This window comes from Nelumbo lutea, chromosome 3, assembly GCF_056320005.1.
Source record: "Nelumbo lutea isolate HS-2025 chromosome 3, American lotus-T2T, whole genome shotgun sequence".
NCBI lineage: Eukaryota > Viridiplantae > Streptophyta > Magnoliopsida > Proteales > Nelumbonaceae > Nelumbo > Nelumbo lutea.
The window spans coordinates 38,782,900-38,808,257 of NC_142686.1; the positions used below are offsets into that span (position 1 = coordinate 38,782,900).

A 25,358-nucleotide genomic window follows, 5' to 3' on the forward strand; every position below is an offset into this window, starting at 1 on the left:
CGTGAAAACATATCCATATGTAGACTTTCTATCATCTGGGTCTGACTGGAAATCGGCATCTGTATACCCTTGGATCTGTAGTGAGCTACCGTCGAATACTAGACAAAACTCTTTTGTCCTTCAAAGGTATTTAAGTATGTTTTTCACAGCAGTCCAATGCTCCTGCCCTGGGTTGGCCTGAAATCTGCTTACTACACTCACTGCCTGAGCTATGTCAGGATGAGTGCACAGCATGGCATATTCTTTCTTTCAGCAACCCCTTTATGCTGTGGTGTATGTGGGTAGGTACTCTGATGGATAGTCTCATGATCAAGCATGTAGGAGGCTAATGGGTTTGAAAAATATTCTTTTGCATTGTCGGATCTAAAAATTTTAATTTTGACCCCAAATTGGGTTAAAATCATTTGATGAAAGATCTGGGTTAATGCTAGAACCTCATCTTGAGAACACATAAGGTAAACCCAAGAGAACCGAGTTTAATCAACAAATAATAGGAAATATCTGCCCCCACCCCCCCACCTCCATGGCAGTGGTATGATAGGGCCCCCAAACATCAGTATGTACAATTTCAAAAGGAATATTGCTTCTATTATTACTTAATGAATAGGTAGTCCTACAATGTTTTGCAAGCTCACAACTTTCACATCTCAAACTTGTCATTTGAACAGATTCAAATATACTAGGAAATAAAAATTTCAAAGCCTGAAAGGATAAATGACCCATCCTATTGTGCCAAAGCATCACCTGATCAACGGACTGAGAAATAAAGGATTTCTTAGTTTCACCATCCTCTTGATGAGCACTTCCTCTAAGTAGGTAGATTCCATTTGTCTCACGGCCAATCCCAATCACCTTCATTGTTTCCAGATCCTGAAAAAATACATTGATCAGGAAAAAAGTTTACTAAACAATTATGTTTTTTTGTAATGCTACTAACTGAGAGCAAGTTAGTATTAAGTTTAGGAACATGTAGGAAGGAGGATAAGGAAATTGCATCAGACAACTTGATGTCTCCTTTGCCAGAAATAGGAACAAGGGATCCATCAGCAATGGATACTTTGTCTTTACCAGAAGATAAATGATAGGTAGAGAAAAGTGATGGCAAGCCAGTTATATGGTCAGATGCTCTTGAATCTATTATCCAAGAATTTTCTGTATTACCTAGAGCTAAAGCATGATAAGCTGAGGCTCGATTACCTGATTGAGCAAAGGATGAGGTTGAAGGAGCTGATGATGGCTGAGGAGATGATACTGAGTTACTGACTTCACTTTCCAATTGTGTCAGAGCAACTCGGAAAACAGGTAGGGTGTCTAGAGGAGTGCCTCTCGAGGCCGTTGAGGCTGCACTATCAGTGTTGACAACCATATTGGCATTCCCCTTTTTGTTTCTCAGTTTTGCTGGAACTAGATGTGGATACAACTTCCAACAAGTGTCTTTTGTGTGTTTAGGTTTCTTGCAATGTTCACAAAATAGGTCCTTTTTAGCCTCTTTGGGTTTAACTGCTGCCAGGGCAGATTCTAAAGGTTGCTGCTGTAACATAACCTTTCTCCTAGTTTCTTCACTGTGCACTAGGGAATAAGCTTGAGATAGAGTCACATTTTCTCTTGTCAATAGCTGCTGTCTTACAATATCATACTCAGAATTTAAGCCAGCTAGGAACTCAAATACTCTATTAGTTTCAACTTGCTTTCTGTAAGTCTGTGCATCTTTCTGACTCTCCCATTCAATTGTCTCAAGGTGGTTAATCTCATGCCACAGAGATTTTAGGGTTGAAAAATAAACAGAGACTTGTTTCTCTCCTTGTCTAAGATTTTTAACCTCACATTTCAGCTCATAAGACCTAGCAACATTAAGAGGTTGAGAGTAGGTTTCTTTCACAACATTCCATATTTCTTTAGCTGTTTTTGCCCATAAGTAATTTCGGCTGCTGTGTGGCTGCATGGAGTTGCACAACCATATCATCACCAAATAATTTTCTTGAATCCACTTAGCATAAGTGGAATCCTCCTTAGTTGGTTTCTTCACATCTTCCAACAAATAGTTCAGCTTTCCTCTTCCCCCAATGGCCATTATGGCTGATTGGGCCCACTCTAAGTAGTTTGAACCATCAAACTTTACAGTTGTAATCTGGAAGGTGTTTTCAGTCATGCCACCTGAACCAGTCCCAAAAACACCATCTTCTTGGCCCTTAAACTCCATTCTTAGAAGTTAAATTAAAGGGCACTTACTGTACCAGTCGGCCTACTGGGTCTGTAACTAGTAGTAGAACTAGATGAAGAATTCTGATTCAGTAAAAGAATCCTCTCTAATTACTGTGACAGTCGGCCTATTGGGTCTTGAGACTGATAATAGTAAAAAAAAAATGATTCAGCTGTAACAGTCCTGCTGAGACAGCTCTACTGGGTCTTCCAGAGAGTAAAGAATAACTTTAAATCGAGGGAGACAAATCTGATTACCTCCTTGAAATAATAACAGTCCTGAATCTCGAGGGTTTTTCTCTTAAACCTCAAAAGAAAATATAGAAAGGAGAAAAATTTCTAACTGTACCTCTTAGATCAAGTTATTCTTGCTGCCGATCTTAAGAGAGATTGAAATCTCACCAGGGAAAGAACTTCTGAAATTTTGATTGTCTCTTCCAGTCTTGAAGGCTGATTTCAAACCAAAATTCCTCTGAAATTCTGATATCGAACCAAAATTCCTCTGAAATTCTGATTGCCTCCAGTCTTGATCAAGAACTGATTTCGACCCTCTTATCCTTCTTTGATTCTTCTTGGTTATCAAGGATCGATCCAATATTTCGACTGCTGCTGTAGATAACCTCCAAGAGTCATCCGAAGAACTGATCTTTCTATTTTTCCAGCCCTAGGCAATTCTCATGTGGTCAGCTGGATCAAAACCACATGAGAAGCCCTAAACCTGGCTCTGATACCAAGTAGTCGTATAAGACTACAAATATCTCTTAGGTTTTGAATAGAAAATAAAGGAAGGGAGAAGATGAGAAGAAAAAAAAAAAAGAGAGTTGAAGAGGGAGAACTCATTGAGTGGTATTAGAAAGAAGAGGGTGGTTGGTGTGTTTAAAAACAGCCGCCCCACTCCTTAATTTATATACATAGTTTCCTAATTGTAAAAGAACTTTAATGCTTACATGGCAATAAAAGATAAGATTAAAATAAAACAAATCCTAGATAAGATAGAATAAAACTAATCCTATTAGGAAAGTTGATCCTAATCCATTCAAATCTAAGTACATCTCTGGGTGTCACACGAATACACATAATGTGGGGTCCACAGTTTCTCACAAGGTTGAATAGTTGTTATGTGATTCGAAAGTTAGATATGGCTAAAACCTATGATAGGATGGAATGGTGTTTCTTGGATAAAGGTTTCATTGAAGTTTTAATTTACTCGTGACTGGTCACTATGATTATGAAAATGTTATCTAATTGTTGGTTTTTGATCAAAGTACTTTGTTATGAAAATGGCCCTATACTCAGTTTCAGCATTGGACCTAGCCACACCTGTCTACTTCTTGCTTCTCCAAGTAACTGGATTCCCCCCGATAAAGGTAGAATATCCTGTTGTAGGTCTTCTATTCTCAACAGACCCTACCCAATCAGCATCTACAAAGCTCTCTATGACCGTTCTATCGTGTTTCTTGAGCAGTAGTCCCTTTACCGGGCATGACTAGCTGTCTCAAAATTTGTTCGACTACTATTTTGTGAGAGACTCTAGGAGCATGCATATATTAACTCACAATATGAACAACATAAGCTATATCTGGCCTAGTAAGAGATGAATACAGAAGTTTGCCTAGTAGGCGTTGTTACCTCTCTTTGTCAGTAAACAGTTCATCTTTTTCCCCTTCTTGCAATCCATGGTTCTATTCAATTGGAGTGTCACCAGGTCTACTCTCCAACTTTCCTATTTCTTTTTGTAAATCCAATGCATATTTCTGTTGGCATATATAAATTCATTCCTTTGCAACTTCTATTCCAAATAAGTAACTTAGAGCATAGTTCAAAGTATCGATACACTTTTGTGTAACTTCTATTCGAAGGTCCTTAATTTCAAATTCTGATGCCAAAAAATCCTTTAATGCTCGAATCTCTTATGTATAATTTCATGTGATCATCATGTCATCAACATACACAATCAAGGTTGTCATTTTGTCCAAGGTTTAAAATGTTGATGTCGGTCATCCAAATTCAAGAAACATGTTGGAAATATTGTAAAAATTTTAGACACGGTGGAAACATTGTAAAATATGCAAAATATAGAATGGCATCTTATGAAATGATTCAAAGCTTCATTATAGAATTAGTTAAAGCAAAATTTTAACTCATAGAAAATGAAAATGGTTGTAATAGATCAACCAAATAATCTATTACACAAACAAAATACTAATATGTAACTTCATGTTTAAAATGGTTGTTGAGCTAGCTCCAAGTGGTAATCATGTAAGTTAGGCAGACTGAAGGAAGGGGAAATCCATCATATGGATGGTCGAACCATGTTGGATGGTAGGGCGAAATTTCAAAAATTTATTTTACCCTTCTCGGAATTGTATTCCTAGTTTTAGAAAAACTGCATTTTTCAAGGATTGTTCTTGCACCGAATCAGACCAGATCTGAAACCAAAAGAAAGGGAGAAGGATACCTGATACGGATTTCACACGAGTAGCTCCCAAAGTGAGTGTTCACGCCCAAATAGGATACCAAAACCAGCTTCCACTGAAGATGGCGCAACTTGAATTGAAGCCGGTTCAGCAACGCAGTCCTTCAGCAAGAATTGCAATCCAACAGCTTGGATCGAGCAAGGGATGTGAGCACGATGCAAATCTGATTTTTCTTGCAAAAATCAGAAACCAAGAGTGATCAAAATCAGTCACCAGATGGAGAACGAATTAGGGTTTGGGCGGCAAGAGTAGAGGGAGAAAACTGAGAGCAGAAAGGTCAAGTCTGGAGCAGTTCGCCCTCTTCTATTTATAAGTCTTAAAGATCAGCTTCTCCTAATCCAAATCTTTATTGTCCCATCTTCTATGAGGGACAAAATGGTCTTTCCTGTAACTCTATGTTTTTGAATAAATACAAGTGGGTCAGCTAGGGGAGATGATTTTGACTCTCTTCTAGTCTGGCCGAACCTTTCTTTCTTTCTTCTTCTTCTTCTTCTTCTTCTTTTTCTTCTTTCTCTTTTCTTTCTTCTTTCTTCTTCTCTACTTCAACCTAGAGTCTGCTAGGGTTTATGGTATCAGAGCTGTAAGGTCGTATCCTCATTTCTTTCTTGCCGCTGTTCTCTTTCTGGGTTCGCCGCCAACTTTCACAGTCATCTTCTTCCTTTTCGATTGACTTGAGTGGAGGTTCGATAAGGGGCTGAAAAGGAGCTGTCGTTTTGTGGACAGGTATGAACACTACTGTTGTTTGTCCAAGTAAGGGACTATGAATGTTTCTTTTTGTTTCAAAAGTTGGTTGTGGTGGTGCTCAGTGTGACTAATATGCATCTCAGTCGTGTTCCTCTGCATTTCTCTTCGTATGTATGTTGAAAGAAGAGTTGTTGACTGCTGAAGTTCACAACAGCAGTAGATTGGTGGTGGTTGTGTTGTGGTGATTGGTGTATCTATGTTTCAAAATATTTAAAAGTGATCTCCTATACCTTGTGTGTAATCAGTTCTGCAGTGTGCAGCTCAAGTGTTTGATGTGAGGACTGAGTGATTTCAGTCTTAGTGTGTTGATGGTGAATGGTTCTGCAGTGTGCAGCCCAGGTGTTTGATGTGAAGACTGAGTGATTTCAGCCTTAGTGTGTGGTGTGTAATGTGTATTTAAAGAAGCTGGAATTGGTGATGTTATAAGTGAGATAAGTCTTGTGAAAGTGTGAGGTTTTGTTGTATATTTGAAGGTGAAATAATTAAGATGGCTTCATTTGAAAATGGGAATGATAACAAAACAAGTGTCATGCTTTCTCTAGACTATCTAAGTGTTCAAATGACATCCATCAAGTTGAATGGTGAGAATTATGTACCATGGGCAAAATCTGTGGAGGTGTTCTTGAAGGCCAAGAGGAAGGTAAAACATGTAAGAGAGGAGAAACCTCCCTCTGATTCCCCTGGTTTCAGTGACTGGGAACAAGTAGATGCACAAATAATGACATGGCTCTGGAACAGCATGGAACCAAAGATTAGTGTGAACTTCATGTTCCTAGATATAGCTAAGGAAATCTCGGATCATGCTAAGAAGTTGTACTCTGGACAAGACAATACAACTAGGGTGTATCAGTTGTACTAAGAGTATTTCAATTTGAAGCAAGGGAGTCAAAGCTTAGAAGAGTACTATGCAAGTTTGAGGAACATTCGTAATGAGCTCAATGTGTATCATCCTCTAACATCAGATGTTCAGATCCAACAATAGCAACGTGAGCAGCTTGATGTGACAAGGTTTCTTGTGGGGTTGAAGGCTGAGTATGAGCCTGTCAGAGCACAAATATTGGGAGGATCTGCTCTTCCCTCACTTGAAGAAGTTTTTGCTCATCTTAAGAGGACATCCATTGAGTCGGTGGAACATTCTTCTCTCTCTAACAGATCTGGTTTGGTAGTGACTAAAGGGGGGGGGGGGGGGGTCGTGGAAATAGAAGTGGTGGTGTCAGGAGTGGACTCCCAAGCAACCGTGGTGGTCACATGTTTAGCAGGGCTAGTGGTCGGACTGGAGGCCGAGACTCAGGGGGAGGTCGGGGAAGAGGAAGGAGTAATACTCAGAGAAAGTGTATACATTGTGGTTTAGAGGGGCACACAGTTAATTTCTGCAATGATTTGCGTGGTGCACCCAACACTTGGGCTAACCATGCTAGGACTAAGGGTAGTGTCACAAGTACTGAAAGTCAGCAAATTGACCCAATCCCCTCCATATCTACTTGTGCTTCGGAGAAGGAAATGGTGAGTGTACCACGTGCAGTATATGAGCAGTTCATTCAAACATCTCAGCAGAACACCGCTACACTTGCCCATTCAGGTATGGCTTGCTTAGTTTCCAAAGACTCACATAGGGTCATTGACTCCAGGGCCTCAGACCTTATGTCTGGACTCATGATGTATTTTCTTCCCTTTCCTACTCCTCCACACCTCAAATAGTTACACTTGCTAATGGTTCTACATCTCCTATCTGTGGTGTTGGTGATGTTAATCTCTCCTCCTTGCCTTTATCATCTGTTTTATATGTTCCTAAGTTTCCTTTTAACCTTATGTCTGTCAGTAGATTAACCAAGTCTCTTAATTGTTTTGTAACCTTCTACCCTTCTTCTTGTGTGTTTCAGGATCTCAAGACGGGGAAGAAGATTGGTGGAGGGCATGAAGCAGGTGGATTATATTACCTTGATGGTGGTGGTTCTCTAGTAGCTTTTCAGTCATCTCTTATTCCTCTTCAATGGCACTGCAGACTTGGTCATCCTTCTCTCAAGGCCTTGAAGTTACTAGTTCCTTCCTTGAGTCATCTTTCATCATTAGATTATGAGTCATGTCAATTGGGTAAACATCATAGAGTCTCATTTAGTCCAAGAGTTGATAGTCGTGTCTCAAGTCCTTTCTCTTTAGTTCATTCCGATGTATGGGGTCCAATTAAAGTGGTGTCATACAATGGGTATAAGTATTTTGTAATCTTTGTTGATGACTTTTCAAGGATGACATGGATTTATCTTATGAAAGATTGTAGTGAGTTGTTCCCTATTTTTCAAAATTCTTCGCTCCGATAATGCCAAAGAATACAACTCCTCACCATTTCAGCAATACCTAGAACATCATGGGATCATTGATCAAACTTCTTGTGCCTACACCCCACAACAGAACGGTGTAGTTGAACGGAAAAATCGACATCTTCTTGAAATTGCTCGATCCTTGATGATTAGTATGAATGTCCCAAAACATTTTTGGAGTAATGCTATTCTCACATCCTGTTTTCTGATCAATCGGATGCCCATGTCAATCCTTGGAATTCAATCCCCTTTCTCCGTGTTGTTTCCCACTTTATCTCCATTTCCTCTTACCCCAAGAATCTTTGGTTGTGTTTGTTTTGTTCAACACTTGGGGCCTGGGTTAGACAAACTAGATGCTCGAGCTACTAAGTGTATCTTTCTTGGCTACTCAAGGACTCAGAAAGGGTATAAGTGTTATAACCCAAAATCCCATAAATCGTTTGTGTGCTCTGATGTCACCTTCTTTGAGTCAGTTCCATTCTTCTCAGATGCTAGGGTCTCTTCCTCTCCCTCTGTGGTTCCCCTTCCTGTACCTGTTGTGGACATCCTTCTAGTAGCTCCTGTTTCTATTACAGATGCACATCCTATGTCTGTTACTACTGTGAATCCGCCAATCACTCAAGTGTATACCCACAGAAGTGCATCGGGCCCTCCTCCACTTCAGCCCCTGTTGACAGATCCTGCTACTGCTCCTTCTCCTTCAGATCCTGATCTTCCTATTGCTCTGCGAAATGGTAAACGTATTTGTACTTCTCACCCCATTTCACACTATGTTTCTATTGCTCACCTTTCTGCTTCTCATTGCAAATTTATATCATTACTCTCATCTGTTCCCATTCCCAAGACTGTCTAGGAAGCTCTTGCCTCCCCAAGGTGGCGGCAAGCCATGGAAGAAGAACTCTCTGCTCTACAACATAATCACACATGGGAACTCACCACTCTTCCTTCCGGTAAGCACACAGTTGGGTGTAAATGGGTCTACACAGTGAAGTATCTTCCTGATGGCAGTGTGGAGTGATTAAAAGCGAGGTTGGTGGCCAAAGGTTATTCTCAGATGTATGGTGTGGACTATATGGAGACATTTTCTCCTGTGGCTAAGATTGGTTCAGTTCGGGTGCTAATTTCATTAGCTGCTATGTATGATTGGCCTCTTGTACAACTTGACATAAAAATTCCTTCCTGCATGATGATCTAGTTGAGGAGGTGTATATGGAGCAACCACCAGGGTTTGATGCTCAGGGGGAGTCTGGCAAAGTGTGTAGGCTTAAAAAGGCAATTTATGAACTAAAACAATCTCCACGTGCTTGGTTTGGTAGGTTCAGTGAAGTGATGAAAGCCTTTGGGATGAAACAATGTCAGATTGATCATTCTGTGTTTAGCTATAACTCAAAGAATGGGAAAATCTTGCTAGTCGTGTACGTGGATGATATTGTCATAACTGGGAGTGATAGCAATGGAATCAACAAGTTGAAGAAATTCTTACAGGATCACTTCAATACAAAAGATCTGGGGAAGCTGAAATATTTCCTGGGAATAGAGGTTGCGAGGTCAAAACATGGGATCAACCTATGTCAGAGAAAATATGTTCTTGATCTACTTGAAGAAACATGGTTGTTAGGTGCTAAACCAGCAGAGACTCCTATGGAACTCAATGCCAAGCTGAGTGTTGATGCGGGTGAAGAGTTTGATGATCCTGGAAGATACAGAAGGTTGGTGGGAAAATTGAACTACCTGACCATTACCCGACCAGATATATCATTTGCTGTGAGTGTGGTGAGCCAGTTTATGGAACATCCTCGGGTTCTTCACTGGGAAGCTGTTCTGAGAATTGTTAGGTACCTAAAAGGTGCTCCAGGTCGTGGTTTGTTATTCCAAAGTGGAGGAACTCTTGAGATAGTAGGGTACACAGATGCTGACTGGGCTGGTTCTATATCAGACAGGAGATCAACTACAGGGTATTGTACCTTCCTCAGTGGCAATCTTGTAACTTGGAAGAGCAAGAAACAAACAGTGGTGGCAAGTGCAGAAGCAGAGTACTGGGCTATGGCCCATACCACATGTGAGCTAGTATGGCTGAAGAACTTGCTTTAAGAGATGGGATTCTCAATTGACAAACCCATGAAATTATACTGTGATAACCAAGTTGCTGTTCACATCTCTTCCAATCCCGTCTTTCATGAGAGAACTAAGCATATTGAGGTTGATTGTCACTTTGTAAGAGAGAAAGTGATAAGTGGGGTGATAACCACATCTCATGTGAGCTCAGGAAATTAGTGGGCAGATCTCCTTACAAAGGGATTGTCTCGGGGAAGAATAGATTACATTTGTAACAAGCTGGGACTATATGATATATACTCTCCAGTTTGAGGGGGAGTGTTAGAATGCTCGAATCAGGGGTATTTTGGTCATTCTGGATTATCTGCTTGAGAGTGAAAGGTCTATTGTATCTGAGTTTAAGTTATGTGTCCCATCTTCTATGAGGGACAAAATGGTCTTTCTTGTAACTCTATGTTTTTGAATAAATACAAGTGGGTCAGCTAGGGGAGATGATTTTGACTCTCTTCTAGTCTGGCCGAACCTTTCTTTCTTCTTCTTCTTCTTCTTCTTCTTTCTCTTTTCTTTCTTCTTCTCTACTTCAACCTAGAATCTGCTAGGGTTACTAACAGTTTCCATTAGAGAGAGTGCAGTCCCGATCATTCACTTTGTTCGACAAAGGGGCTGGTCCTGTCACTATGATCACCCGCTCGAGTGTATTCTCAGACTGCCCCAATATACCTAGGTTTTGACCCCCACTAAGGATCTTACTGATTGGCATATCAAAGACAGCCCAATCCGACACCCAATGCAGTACCATAATCGAGTCTAGGGGTTAGGTGTAATTTTTCAATTTTGCCCACCAGTCTCCAAGGTCCAGGGCATAATTGGAAAATGGTCCAGGTTCAGTGTTTCAAGCAAACACACACTACATGTGCTTTGGGTCTAACCCTGACAACTGAGATAGCCTTGGCAGGATAAACTTCCCCAAGTCTATCCAATGGCTGAGAACATTCTAAACTAACACGAGTCTCATAAGTGTCCGGTATAAGGGTAATTACATAGAAACTCACCAAATATAACATAAGCCAATTATGTACTTTTATTCATTTACAATAAATGTCAATCTGATTGGAGCTAGGGGCATACACTGTCTAACATAGACAATAACATTGTTACTTCACATATCTACAATATTGTCACCAACTTATGTTGCTACCCATGGAAGTGGAAATGGAAATTTATCGTGGAAACTCTCTTGTATTCCATATAGTGTTGGTAGTGTTCATTGGGAAAATGTCGATTCCAGTAAAATTTCATGTTGCTACCCTTGGAAATGGAAATATGTCATGGAAATATTAGGGAAATTTTAAACCATGATTTTGTCATCTTTCTTCTTATAAAACAAGGTATGGTCAGCATTGCTCTGCTTATATCCCACATAGTTCATGGCTATGCATAGTATCTCAAACCATACTCGTTGAGATTGCTTTAAGCCATACAAAGCTCTTCTTAAACTTCTTCTTGGAGACCACCGTTTAGGAATGCATTCTTGACATCAAGTTGATGTAATTCCCAGGAAAAGTTTGCAGGTAGAGAGAGAACCCATATTGTATTCAGCTTTGCAGTAGGAGCATATGTCTCCTTATAGTCAATGCCCTCTTTCAAAGTGAACCCCTTAGCAACAAGTCTTGCCTTGTACCTCTTTACTAACCCATCTGCCTTGTATTTTATTGTGTAGACCCACTTGCAACCCACATTTTTCTTCCCATGTGGCAAAACCCACTAACTCCCATGTTCCTGCCTTGAACAGAGTTTTCATTTTTTCATTCATTGCTTCTCTCCATTTGGGATCAGGAGTAGCCTCTGAATACTTGAAAGTAGTAGTGGAAGACAAAGTAGATAAAATAGGAGTGATAGGCAGGAGAAAGATGAGAGTATTAAACAAACTTTGATGTTGGGTGCAAAGTACATGAGTGAATTTGCTTACACAAAGCAATGGGTAGATCTAAATCAGATTTGAAGATAAACACTGACCAAGTTGAGATCCACCCGATTAATCATGGACTTTAAGCTAGAGGATCTCTGTCATGAAGCTGATAAGAAACCATTTTTGCTCTTTCTTTTATATACACTCACCTCCATTCTTTCACGTGTCGTGGACTAAGTGGTGACAGGGTCAGGAGCCATAGCAATCTTTTCATGGCAAGATGGATTAGAGGACGGTGGAGAGGATGGAGGTGAGGAATTAGGATGAGATTGAGAAAAAAAGGGTTTACCTTAAGAAACCTCTTCCACCCTATTGTCTCCCCTTGAAGAGGATCCCGGGGAGGCTCAAAGAATGACTGGGATTCAAAGAATGTACTTTCTTTGGTAAAAGCTTCCTTTCAGTATGGGGGATGAAGACACTTATAGCCCTTTTGAGTGGGGGAATAGCCAAGGAAGACACCATGAGCAGCCTTGGGGTCCAATTTGGTACTCTTTGGATCTGTGACATGGATAAAACACACAACCAAACACTTTGAGTGGTAGAGAAAACTCAATGTTATTAGGACAAAGAATTGGAAGTGGAGTCTACATGCCCAACACCCTAGATGGCATCCTATCAGATAAGTGGTAGTAAGCACTGAATGAGATCAAAATTTCTTGGGAACCTTGTGTTGAAACAATAAAGCATGAGCAATTTCTCATGAGTGGCAATTTTTCCTTTTTGTAATTCTGTTTTGTTGGGCAGTATAAGCACAATATGACCAATGAAGGATTCCTTTATCTTCTAGGAAGATATTCAAGGAACTCTCTAAGTATTCATCTTCATTCTCTGACCGAAGCTGCTTTACTTTCTTCCCGAAATGTGTCTCAATCATTTTGTAAAAAAATTACAGTAATTCTGGGAACTTTACTTCTCTCTGCCATCAAATATATCCACCTACATCAAGAGAAATGATCAATAAAACCAACAAAATATCGATAGCCATCCAAAGAAACAACAGGAGAAGGGCCCCATACATAGTCCCCCTTTCAACTAGTGTTATGCGTTCTTCATTCTTCTTAATGCGAAAGATTTTTATTAAAAATAAAGAAAAGTGAGATTCTCCTTTCTCTTCTTCCTCTTCATCCCTCTCCTCTTAAGGAGGCTTACATCTCCTTGTGTTTGGGCGGCTTATGCCTCTAGGTAGTAGAACGCCTTGTGTCATGCCTCCGTGTTTTAAAACATTGGTTATAATGTTGCATGACATCTTTGTTCTTAAATATAGGCACCATATTCTTTTATTATTTTATTAAATAGCTTGGTCAGCCATACTAAAACTACCCCTCCCATACCTTTCCACATGTCTACTGGAATTACATGAGGTGCTAATGCCTTTCTCTTCTTCATCTTATTTAATTCATCTTTTGCTTCAGTAGATCTAACTCTATGAAGGTATGTATTATTTTTAACATTATTAGTATTGTTAACTTTTCCTACATTAGCACCATTTCCTTGTTTATTTAATAATTTTTCAAAATAGTTTTTCCATCTTTTTGGTTTCCTCATCTTTTACCAACTCTTTGATCTTCGTCTTTAATGCACTTAACATGGTTTAAATCTTTGCCTTTCCTTTTTCTTGACTTTGCTAGTTTATACATTTCTTTTTCTCCCTGTTTAGTGCTTAGTTTATGGTAAAGCTTATTATAAGCCTTATATTTAACTTCATTCTCTTTCCTTTTAACTTCTCTTTTTATGGTTATATATATATTTTTTTCTAAATTTCTACATTTTTAACCTTTTGCCATTCTTTGTAACATGCTTGTTTTAATTTGATTATATTTTGAGCCTCTTCATTCCACCACCAATTCCTTAGTATTTTTTTTTGATAAATGTGGTTTCCTTGTTATTTCTCCATTTCCTTTTAAATGATTCTAATAGATCAACCAAATAATTTATTATGTAATAAAATGTAAGATTTAACTTGATAATTGAAAAGAATTCCAAGCTGTCTCAAAGTTATAATGATAACAGTGATAGTACTCAACATATCTAAAACATCAGCTCCAACTCATTATAATACTCTCTTCTATTCTGCATAGCTCTGGTAGATTTCATCGGGGAATGTGTTGATTTCAAAAAATATTTAATGTCTACTCATGGAAGTGGAAATATGTATTGAAAATATTAGGAAATATATGGACATTTTAAACCATGAATTGCACACACAGAAACTCTGCAGTCATTACTCTGTTCTTTCCTAGCTTCTGCTAGTTTGGAATATTCTACTTGCAGTATTAATTTCATAACAGTAAATTATCTGTTTGAATTCTTACATATGGTCTTTTTTTATTTATTTTCAGCTCCAAAGCCTCACCGACCAGTTCAGCTATCTTAGTGAAGCTCCCACATTTAAATTATTTCACTGAGCTAGGATGTCATGTTATCTGTTCGTTTATTTATGTTCATTCTCTCAATTGTGGATTAGTATTCTATCTTTTGATAACTTTGGACCCATTTACCAATCAATTATCCATGGTTTTAATTCAAGATAATAAGAAATAAATTAAAGATAATATGCATATTAACGTTTGTCTAAGGATATTGACTCTTTTAATGTCCTCTAGTTGTGTTTGAGATTTTGGCCTGTCAACCAAATGATTAAATTTCCTTGGCATATTTTGCACTGCATGTTCAAGTTCATAAGATAGGTTCTTGAAGATACATGGGAAGACCTTCCTGTTGGAATAGGGGTCTGGAATTGGAACCGGAATGGGCCGTGCTGATTCTAACTGTTTGGTTGAGCGGAATCGGAATTCCTTTCCCATTCTTGGCTTTCCCCCATTTGAAGGAATGGTCATTTTCTCCCCTTCCCTTGGGAATGGAATTCCATTCCAGTTGCTTCCAATTTTCTTTCTGGTTCCTATCTGAACCAAACAGACTATGGGAATAGACCACTGTGACTGAACCAAATGGACCCTGATATGGGAAGACCTTTTTATTTGAAGCTCATTGTTAGATGGTATATGATGACAGATGACGCAGGTGCCTGCAAGGCAATGATCTTATTAATGGTTTGTAGGGTATACTGGTTTTTGTATTTTTGGTAATAAGGGTATACTGGTTAGAACGTGGCATTTGACATGGCCTCATGGGACTAGGTTTCAGAAGCTTAAACATTGGATTTGAGTTAATGATTTTATTTTGTTCGGACGATTTTTGAATGGTATCAATTGAATAAAGTTTCAAGCAGAAGCTATAACAATATGAGAAGGGTGGCTGGATCATTCTCAGTTACTACATTTCTAAAAGTTTACTATCTGAATTCTGAAATGGAGGAAGTTGACCACAAAAAAGCTCAAGGCTAAGATGCAAGGCTTCAAAGTGATACAACTCATGAATGAATTCTAAAACAAATCAGGGGTCTGGTCTAGCAGATTTGTTCACCTCAAGTAGTTTTCATGTGTTGAGAAGGTTCTTTAAATCAAATCGGTTGAGGATTTGATTGCATCTCGAGTCTGAATGAATTTTATGGATTGGAAGGGTTGTAACATGATGAACCTTGGAAAATATCTACACATTTTCAATCAATAATTATTCATTCATGTGAAAATACTTGAAAAGTTTATTCCTTCTTTCGGGATTTGATTGCAAGCAAGGCTTAGAATATTAGTATCACAAGGTAAATCGGTGAGGCTATAAGAATGGAACGTTTCATGATATGCTTTGGATTTGGATATGATATATTGATATTGTGAAATGTTGATTGTATTAAAAAAAATATAGCAATGAAATTCATATAAAACCCAAAAATGTATAAATAACACTAAGCCGATGCTTAAAAATCTATATATTAGGTATATATACATGAAATATTTTTATTATAGTAGTTTATGTGAAAGTGGGTTATTGTAACACTTTTAAATGATAAAAAATAGTCGAAGAATTAAAATATGTATGTATATGTTTAGGAAAAACTTCATTAATATCTATTAAGCTTCAAAGCATAGTTTAAAAAATCAGATCAGACCAGATGGTTGGATTGGTTGACTTGGGAACCGTTCAGACAATCAGTTCTATTTCACTCTATAGTTGTTCGTAGGTCAAAAGCCATTGACTTAGTCGGTGACTTGCTGATCCAGACAGTCAAAAAGTTGACCTATCGACCAGTGGAGGTGTAGTAAGAAACTTTATAGGGTTTTTTTTCCTTGCTTTCCACAATTTTTATGGTGAAAGAACCTCTATTTGAGCTGAAGCTCTCTATGATGGCCTTCTGATTCGCCTATCTCACAACATTTTAGAGGTAGAGATTTAGAGTGATAATCAATCTTTGATTGATATTCTCCTTCAAAAAATTCTCCACCCTTGGCATCTAACTTATATCCTTCGAAAAATAAAGAAAACATGTGTTGGTATGCACCTTTCTTTCTCTCATAGATTAAGAAGGTAATAAATGCGCTAACTTCTTTGCTAATGAGGGTATTAATGAAGGAAATTTCTATGCTTACAATTTCATCATTGAAGTTCCAAGAGAGGCAAGATAACTGCTAGGGGTGGCTACGAGCTATTCGAGCTTGGCTTGGCTCGGTTTAAACCAAGCTTGGAGATGAATTCGAGCCTGATATATAGGGTCATTTGCTAATTGAGCTGAGCTCGAGCCCAGCGATGCTCGACTTGCGACCCTAGTATTAAATAAATCTCTTAAACTACCTCTACTGTTTGCGAAATTGACCAACTCTACCCTTACTATTTATATAGTCTTAAAGTATCCTTATGCTAGGGGTGGCTACGAGCTATTCGAGCTCGGCTTGGCTCGGTTTAAACCAAGCTTGGAGATGAATTTGAGCCTGATATATAGGGTCATTTGCTAATTGAGCTGAGCTCGAGCCCAGCGATGCTCGACTCGCGAGCCTAGTATTAAATAAATCTCTGAAACTATCCCTACTGTTTGCGAAATTGACTCACTCTACCCTTACTATTTATATAGTCTTAAAATACCCTTAAGTTTTCAGAGCATTGACATGCCGGTAAACACTAACAAGAAAAATGAAATATCGAATTTGCCCTTCACTATTCATCAAATTTTCAAAATAAAACCAACTGATGAAAAACCCTTGATTTCCAATTTTTTCCAAATGCAACCTCAAAAACCCAAAACGTATTTGAGACATCTCCCTCATGCATCTAATTTCAGATTGAAAATCTTGTGGTTTTCTATAATGAATCTCAGGTCTAAGTATCAGATACCAAAGGACCAAAGTTGTCAGAGGTGGTGGAATCAGGTATAGAAATTTCGCTGACCTTTTCCTTTTTCTTTCTTTTCTTTCCTAATTTTGATTTTGAACCTTCTCTTTTCCACAAACTTGCTTCCCAACATCATTATGTAATTCCTCAACCTTCTCTTTTCCCTTTCCTTCCTGAGTTTTTCTTTGTTGATGGTTTACATCTCCATCAGCTTGAGATGAATTTGTTCTGGACTTTATCAAATTTCCACAGAAATTGTTGGCTTCTTGCACTTTTCCCTCTCTTCCTCAGAGATTGTGTACTCATAATCCGAAGATCTAGGGCTCACAAAATCTGAATCTAAGTGCACATCATTTTTTTTTTCTTTTCTCAGGCTTCCTCTTACTCTTCTGCAAAGACCCTCTGTCAACTGTGAACTCATCACCAGAGCTTATTACCCTCTTCCTCGATACCTTGGACCTCCTCCTTTTTTTCATTGGCTTCTTTGAAACCTTGGACTTTCTTTTCCTTTTTCGACTCCTTAAAAATATATTTTTTTGTGTTGTATGTTTTCTCCCCTTACTCCTCTTACTAACCTACGACTCTTCTTCATCATCCACATAATCAATTCCATCTGGCCTAAATTCCTTGTCACCATCATCACAATCATCGTCTTCATCCTCGTTGTAATCATCTGACAACCTGATTCTTCTACCTAACCGTTTGAGCCTAGTTTTTGACCAACCAAAAGAACCCTTTTAGGGTTTTGATATGGAAAGTTCCATCTTCTCTTCAACTACAAAATCAATTCCATATGGAATAAATTCCTTGTCACAACAATCATCATCTGTTTCTTCTTCTTCTTCGTCTTCACTTGCACCTGTACTAGTTCTTTTACGCAACTGCTTCGACTCACTTTTCCTTGAATGAGAAGAACTACTTTGGTGTCTCGATTTAACAAACTTTTGTTCCTCCTCAATCCCATCTGACATGAATTCGTCATCTTCATCAGAATAATAAGATGAAACTATAGTTCTTTTACAAAATCATTTATTAATACTTCTTTTTTGACCAGAAGAACCTCTTCGTGGTTTGGATCTAACCATCTAACAAACCTTGCCTGATGAATGCATCTTGGAGATCTTCAAGTTTCTTCCATCCTCTAGAGACCACTGCTCTTGCACTACTGTCTCGAAGAAATGACTTGCCTTATAGGCCACTATGCAGATTTTTGAGTTAAAATTCGAGCCAAAATCCCGCAACAATAAAATCTCAAGTTGCTTGGAAGGAAAAAATGCAAACGATACACGATTACCTGCTCGGAGATTCTAGCTGACAACGTCCTTCTCACCAAACTTTTGTCGTTCGGAAGTTGTAGTGGCTACTGTCACCTACGATGATGATACCAATATCACCACCACCGCTGCAACTTCTAACAACGGCGGTAAAATAAGGGTATTTTAGAAATTTTAAAATAATTACCACTCACGTGATGTTACATGTGAATGGCGTGTGATGGAAAATTAACGTCAAGGGAGGTTTTAGACAATTGTCAAAAAACTTAAGGGTACTTTAAGACAATATGTAAACAATAAGGGTAGAGTGAGTCAATTTCACAAACAGTAGGGGTGGTTTAAGAGATTTACCCTAATTTTTATTATACATACGTATGTACATACATACACACATACATATAAATATATATATATATATATATATATATATATATATATATATATTATAAATAATAATATTTTTATTTTTCATGTATAATAGTAAATAATTTATATAATTATTTTTTGTATGTATAATATTAAATAATTTTTATAGCTCTTATTTTTTTGTTTAAAAAAAAAATATACATAATTTTTATTTTTAATAAAGAAACATGGCTTATAGTCGAGCTCGACCGCTGAGTCGAGCTCGAACTTGTGAGTTATGAATCGAGCCAAGCTTGATCTCAAGTCTCTAGCTCAAATCGAGCTCGAGCTCAAGCTTGATACTATTCCTACGAATCGAGCTCAAATAGCCAAGTATTCGGCTCGACTCAACTCGAGTCCACCCCTAATTATTGCTTAAAGAAGACTATTTTGTTATTCTGTCTCTTTGAATAGGTTAATGGTGTTTGTTTTTTTATTGGTTTTTATTTTTCTAGTTTTTGAGCCTTGTATTGGGTTGGGATGAGAGGGTAAGGTTGTGTGTTCTGTTGTTGGGTTTTGGGGCAAGGTGGGCTATGTCCTCCCCTATTTTGATTTACCTCTCATATGATAATGGTTAATAAAATTTTAGGTGGCCACCTCAGGTCCACCTGGAGTAAACTTAGGGGTATTAAAAAAAAATCAACCAACAATGAACGAATCTGATAAGATCCTTTTACATGTCACTAAGCACTTGTATCTTCTTAGTTATGGTTTAAGTGTTGTTCAAGGGAGTTCACATCTCTGCCCCACAAGAAGCCGCCCCACAGCACATCTCCGTCGTGTATTGGGAACATCTCTCGATGATAATACCAGTCCCAATGATGTCATCATCAGGAGATGTTCCCAATACACGACAGGGATGTGCTGTGGGGCGTTGTGGGGCAAACCAATACCTGATTAGACAAATTCGTTAGTCATAGCTTAAACTACAGTGCTCACAAATACAATCAATGGAAAATTGTAGACACATGGACCAAGTCTGTATGCGAGTAGTGTGCAAACCAATACCCGATGTGCTGCTTTGGTTGATTAGCAGATTGAGGGACAAATCTGATTGAACTATGGAGGAATTCACCAAACAAAGCTTTGCAAGAAACTGAGAAGAAATTGATTGCATGATGAATTCGCCACCAACAAGACAATCGTCTTTGTTTAGCTGGTGATGTAGGTGAGAAAGCCATAGCACTACCATAGTCCATAGAACAATTGTCCATCATGTCCCTTGATGATTATACCCAGTGCTAACAAAGAGATGGAGAATCATCACAACTCACCTTCCAAAGATTAATTAGGGGTCTTTGCCACATTGTTGTTGAATACCTTAAATATAAAACTTAATGAGAAGGAATTAAATAAGGTAAAAAGTAGTAATTCAAATTATATTTTCAGTTCTTACAAATAGAAGGGGGCTAGATTCAAAAATAAGAATGTTTTAGAGAAGAAGAAAAGTTTTACATCCACGTGGCCTCATTAATACAATAATAAATATAGATATGGATATAGATATATTAAAAAATATAAAATAGTAAGGTTGTATAGGCCTGGAAGCCTGACAAACCCTGCATACGACCAGTCTCAGGCTTACATTTCAGGCCCCAGGAGTGGGCCATGCCAGAGCACATGTTGTATTTCTTATTATAGGTGCTAAATATCGGCCCATAATCACCCCAGATAGCACAATTCTTTCTGCAATAAACGATTATGCATGACTAAGAAAGTTTAGGGTCTCAAAATTCCTCAAGAGGTTTGAAATTTGATACTTTGTGATATGTGATACTTTTGCTGAGACTGTTGATCATTTTTTATTCTGCTCTGGGTCTTGTGGCTTTTTCTTTTGACAAGTAAATTAACTCCATTCAGCCAAAGAAACAGTTATAAAGTCCGTTACATTCGCTAACCAGGAGGTGATTCAAAAAATTCAAAAGACTGATCAAAAGATTTTGCTTTCTGGGCCAGTACATTAGCTCGGTGATTGTACTTTTTACGTACGAAACAAAAGGACATTGGCCCGATTTATTCATCTCTTTTGTTTGTATTAGACCTGGCAAAAAGTTGATTTAACCCGTCAATCCGATCTAATCCAACCCGAAAAAATAGGGTTAGTGTCTCATATTTAAATACCTGAACGTGAGAATGACCCGGCCTGACCTAAAAAAATTGTGTTGGGTTGGGTCATGAATCAACCCGCTGATCCATTATTAAATCTAATTGAGACTATTTATGCATTGTTAGAAGTTTCCATTCTTTAATTTTTTTTTTATTTAGTCTTTACTCTTTATTGTTACTTTTTAAATTATTAAATGTTTAAGTTTTTGTTTTATATTTGAAAATTTAAGATTAATTTCTTTAATTTTGACATTTTTCATGTAGTTTTGCTTTATTTATTTTTTTTTAATTTTAGTTATTTTTTAGGATGATCTGAATTGACCCATGGATCAACCCTAACCCGAACATTTAGAGTTAAGGTCTAACATTTGATAACCCAACCCAAAATTTAATCCAACTCAAAATAAATAAAAAGTATCTTAACCCAACCCGAATCCGATCCACCCAACCCAATTGCCAGGTCTAAGGGGATGTAAACAGTTCCTGGAGAAAGACGAAGCAGTCTGTAAGCTTTGAAGAACGATTAGAGAATCAGAACAGATAAAAAGATTATGCCTCTTTTTAGTCTTGCGATTTGAGCTTGTTTGGGCTCCCGATCACCTTATGGGGTTTCAAGTTTCCATCGATCAGTTGCAATAGTAATTGGTGGTTAGACTTTCATTCGTGTTTTATAAAAGATTTTGTCAATACTAAGGCTCAGTTAGTTTGAAAGGAGCCCAAGTAAATATGTAAAATATAAATACATATAAAATAATATAAAATACAAAATTTTGCACTCTTCTAATTTTAATTTGATTTTATCCGTGGATAATCAAACTAATGATGTATCAGCGGTTGCATATCGACTACTTTTTTATTAACAAAAAAGATGAATTTAAGTAATTATGAACAGCAGGAATAATACAAAAGGTCTTGAAAAGAAATGCAATCTGTTGACTTGCCAAAAAGTCAGTAATATTATTGAGGGATTTATTAACGTCATGTTTGAAACAGATGATATAATATTCTTACAAACTGGTGTCACATTGATGTCATGTAGAGGCGTCAATTCGACTGTATTTGGTCCAATCCGGTTCAGTACAACGTGAATTAAAATATCAAGTTTAATCCAATCCAATGAATATTCTGGACATTTTGGACCGGTTCAATTTAATGTTTGAATTGTTTAATTTGTTTAAACTTGTTTTAATTTAGATTGATTTCAACCCAAATCTGGTCCATTCACACCTATATTCTTATCTTATATCAATGAACTAGATGTCGTTTTAATCTAACCCAATCTAATATAAATTTATTACGGATGGACCAGATTCAATCCAATCTAATAAATATTTTGGACTGGATTGGTCTAATCCAATATGTCTTGTTGGTCCATAATCCATCCAAATTGATTTTGGACTGGGCGAGATTTGGTGCTAGGAAAAACCATGCCTGTTTGGTTGTTTTTCAAAAAATGCTTTCTTAGATTACATTTTAGAATACAGGGAAAACGTAGTATTAGAAAAAGCCCTTTTTATTTTCTCACTTTTATATCATTGGTAGCAATCAGGGGTGTCAATTGGACCGATTTGATCCAAAATGATCCAGTCCAATGTGAGCCCATTACAAATAGACTAGGTCCAATCCAATCCAATGAATATTTTGGACCAGTCTAATCCAATGTCTGGACTGTCCAATCTGTTCAAGTTCATTATAATTTAGATTGGTTTCAACTCAAACATGATCCGTTGACACCTATATTCTTATCTTATATCAATGAACAAGATATTGGCTTAATTTAGCCCAATCCAATATAAATTTATTATGAATGGACCAGGTCCAATCCAATCTAATTAATATTTTGGATGAATTGCTCCTATCCAATATGCCTTTTTGGCCCGTCCAATCCCTTCAAATTGATTTTGGATTGGATGGGGTCCAGTCCAAAACCAGTATGTTGACACCCTGACTAGAAATGATTTGCAATAGTCCCAAATAAGAAATGGAAAATTTCTTAAACTACCCCTAAACTTTAGGAAATTGACTAACTATACCCCAATATTTCAGTATTGTCTTAAAGTACCCCTATTGTTTCTAACAATTGACTAAATCTTCCTTGCCGTTAGTGTCTGTTAGCGGAAGGATTAAAAAGATTATTTTGTCCATCATTCTTCTCTAAATTTTCAAACAAAACTTTTGACAATTTATTGAAAATGAGAACTTCAAACAAAACTTATTGCATAGCTTTTAGCGGCCCTTCTAACTCTCTCCTCACCGACAATGGCTTCTCTGAGTGGAGAACCTTCCCAAATGATTTGGGCAATGGGCACTCGCCTGTAGTGAATACCCAGCTGTAGTGGTGATGGTTGAACACCAAATCCACTTTCGCGGTTGTTTTCCAAAAATCAATGGTTAAACAAACCAGCATCCAGCTCTAATGGGCCCAGTGAACTGTAAAAGATTTGGGGTTTTTGATATTTCTTTGGTACTAGTAATATGCATATAAGAAAATTTTCTTCATATTAATTACTTAAATTTTAGATATATCATAATTAAGATAAAATTGAAAATTAATAAAAGTAAAAATATGATTAAAAATAAACTTAAATGCTTGTAATAAATGTATACATACATTGTATGTGAAAATTTTAAATTGCAAACAATTATTATTATTATTATTATTAAATTCTGTTTTCATTGCTATCAACCTATCATAAATAAAAATAATTTTTATTTTAAAAAGTGCTTTTATTTAATATGATGTAACATTAGAAATGTTCCAAAATGTTTTATTTCAATTATGATATCATGAGTTTCTTTGAAAAGTTGGACCATTGACCCACCGTGTAGATAAGAAAATATATTAATTTGCTTTGGGATTAGTTTTAAATTATATATTTCATCTACAATAGATAAATATTTTTTACTTATTACACTTAATTTTTGTTTCAAATAATTAATTAATTTTTTGTATCATATATTTTATTTATTTTAATTTTTATTATTTATTAACCAATTTGACCCTAAATGGTTAAATTGCTTATCCACCACCTAGAGGAAAGAAAATGGTTTTATTTTCAAAATACTTTTCAAAATATTTATATTTATAATATTAAAATTAATGTTGTGGATTTAATTAATAGAATTTAATGATGAGAAAAGTATATCTTAAATATAGGATTTAATAAGAGAATATACCTTAGATATGAAATAATTAATTATTTCCAATTGGTCTTAAATCTTACATTCCATTTTCATCATTAATAAAAATATTTATTATTTATCATACTTATTATTGTTTAATATGTCGAATATATGATGTTAAAAATGTTCCATTTTTTTAATTTCTATATTTTTGCATTTTATCTATTTTTGAATTTTATTATTTAATTGTGGTAGCATGGATTGGCACATTTGACCCAAAATTGTTTAATTTCTTACCACTGCTTAGATGAAAACACTATTTTTTTAGGTAGATTTTAAAAGTATAAGTTTTTATTTTATTGGAATTATTTAGTTATTATGTATGGATTTAATTAATAGAATTTAATGATGAGAAGAAACAAAAATGCCTTAAATATATGATTCAATTAAGATGAATGCAAGTTAATACCTTAAATGTTGAGATTTAATGAGAGAGAATTGAATGATTGATTATCTTAAAATTACCTATTTTCAACTCATTCAATATCAAAAACCAATTGCCCTATTTGTTCACATTTTTTATGAATAAATTTAGATATAGAGAGATAAATTTTATCCTTAGAAAATTCTAAAAATATTATTGAGACTACTGGTACTTTTTAAAGCAGTATAGATATAGATTCCTGGGTTCTTTTCTAGGATTTCTCCTCCACAAAAAAACTACAAATCCAATCGACACTTGCTACTCCCTGAATGTTGACCACCCTCTTGGCTCACGCTCTCCCCCTATCTGTCTCTCTGTGTCACAACTTACAACAGGGTCAACCATACATTTTCTGTAAACAGCATTCGGCAACCCCCTTCTAGGAAATGGACCAGGAGTAGGTCCCTGAGGAGCCATTTCTGATGCAAAATCAAGTGTGTCCACAAAGTTGAATCTAGAATCATGTTGATTCCAGGGGCCAAAACTCCTTCCTCTTTCCTCTACCTATGGGAAGGCGGCTTACAGATGTAAGATAAATCAAAACGAGTACCAGGGTCACCACGCAATGGCGGGTTCACTTTGGTCCTCTGACCTAAATCGAAAGTAGGTCGAGACAATGCTGCTAAACTAGGACAGCTTTTCTCGAATTTTGCAGAGAAGTCCCTTTATGGAGGAGTAGGGTTATACTGTTTTCGGACTTTACTTGACTAAGGATCACCATCCAACAACAGCTGCCCATTTTCAAAAGGTTTGTTACGCTTTATGTTTGGACTACTTCAAAAATTGATCGTCCATATTTGTCAAAAGACTGAGATGTACTTTCCCGCTTGCGATGCTTATGATTTGTTATGGACACACCGCTCTGCAGCACACTGCGGTGCGATCATAGGCAGCAGCACGCACTGCCCAACAGCGCGTAGCACGCACCGCCTGGTAGCACGCACCACCCGACAGTGCGTAGCACGCACTGCTCGGCAGCACGCAGCA

At 37.1% G+C, this 25,358-nt stretch overlaps 1 protein-coding gene across 13 annotated transcripts in view; it reads left to right on the forward strand.

Moving 5' to 3' along the window:
- The window catches only part of EMB2191 (Cytidine/deoxycytidylate deaminase family protein), a 91,933-nt gene extending 77,599 nt beyond the window's left edge, over window positions 1–14,334 (forward strand). For all 13 annotated transcript variants that reach the window (XR_016109970.1, XR_016109972.1, XR_016109973.1 and 10 more), the window contains one exon: window positions 14,099–14,334. Coding sequence is in view for 10 of the 13 variants with exons in the window: in XM_088978406.1 (XP_088834532.1) it covers window positions 14,099–14,300 (202 nt within the window). In the remaining 3 variants the exon portion in view is untranslated. The remainder of the gene's footprint in view (window positions 1–14,098) is intronic.
- The last annotated feature ends 11,024 nt before the right edge of the window (window positions 14,335–25,358 follow it).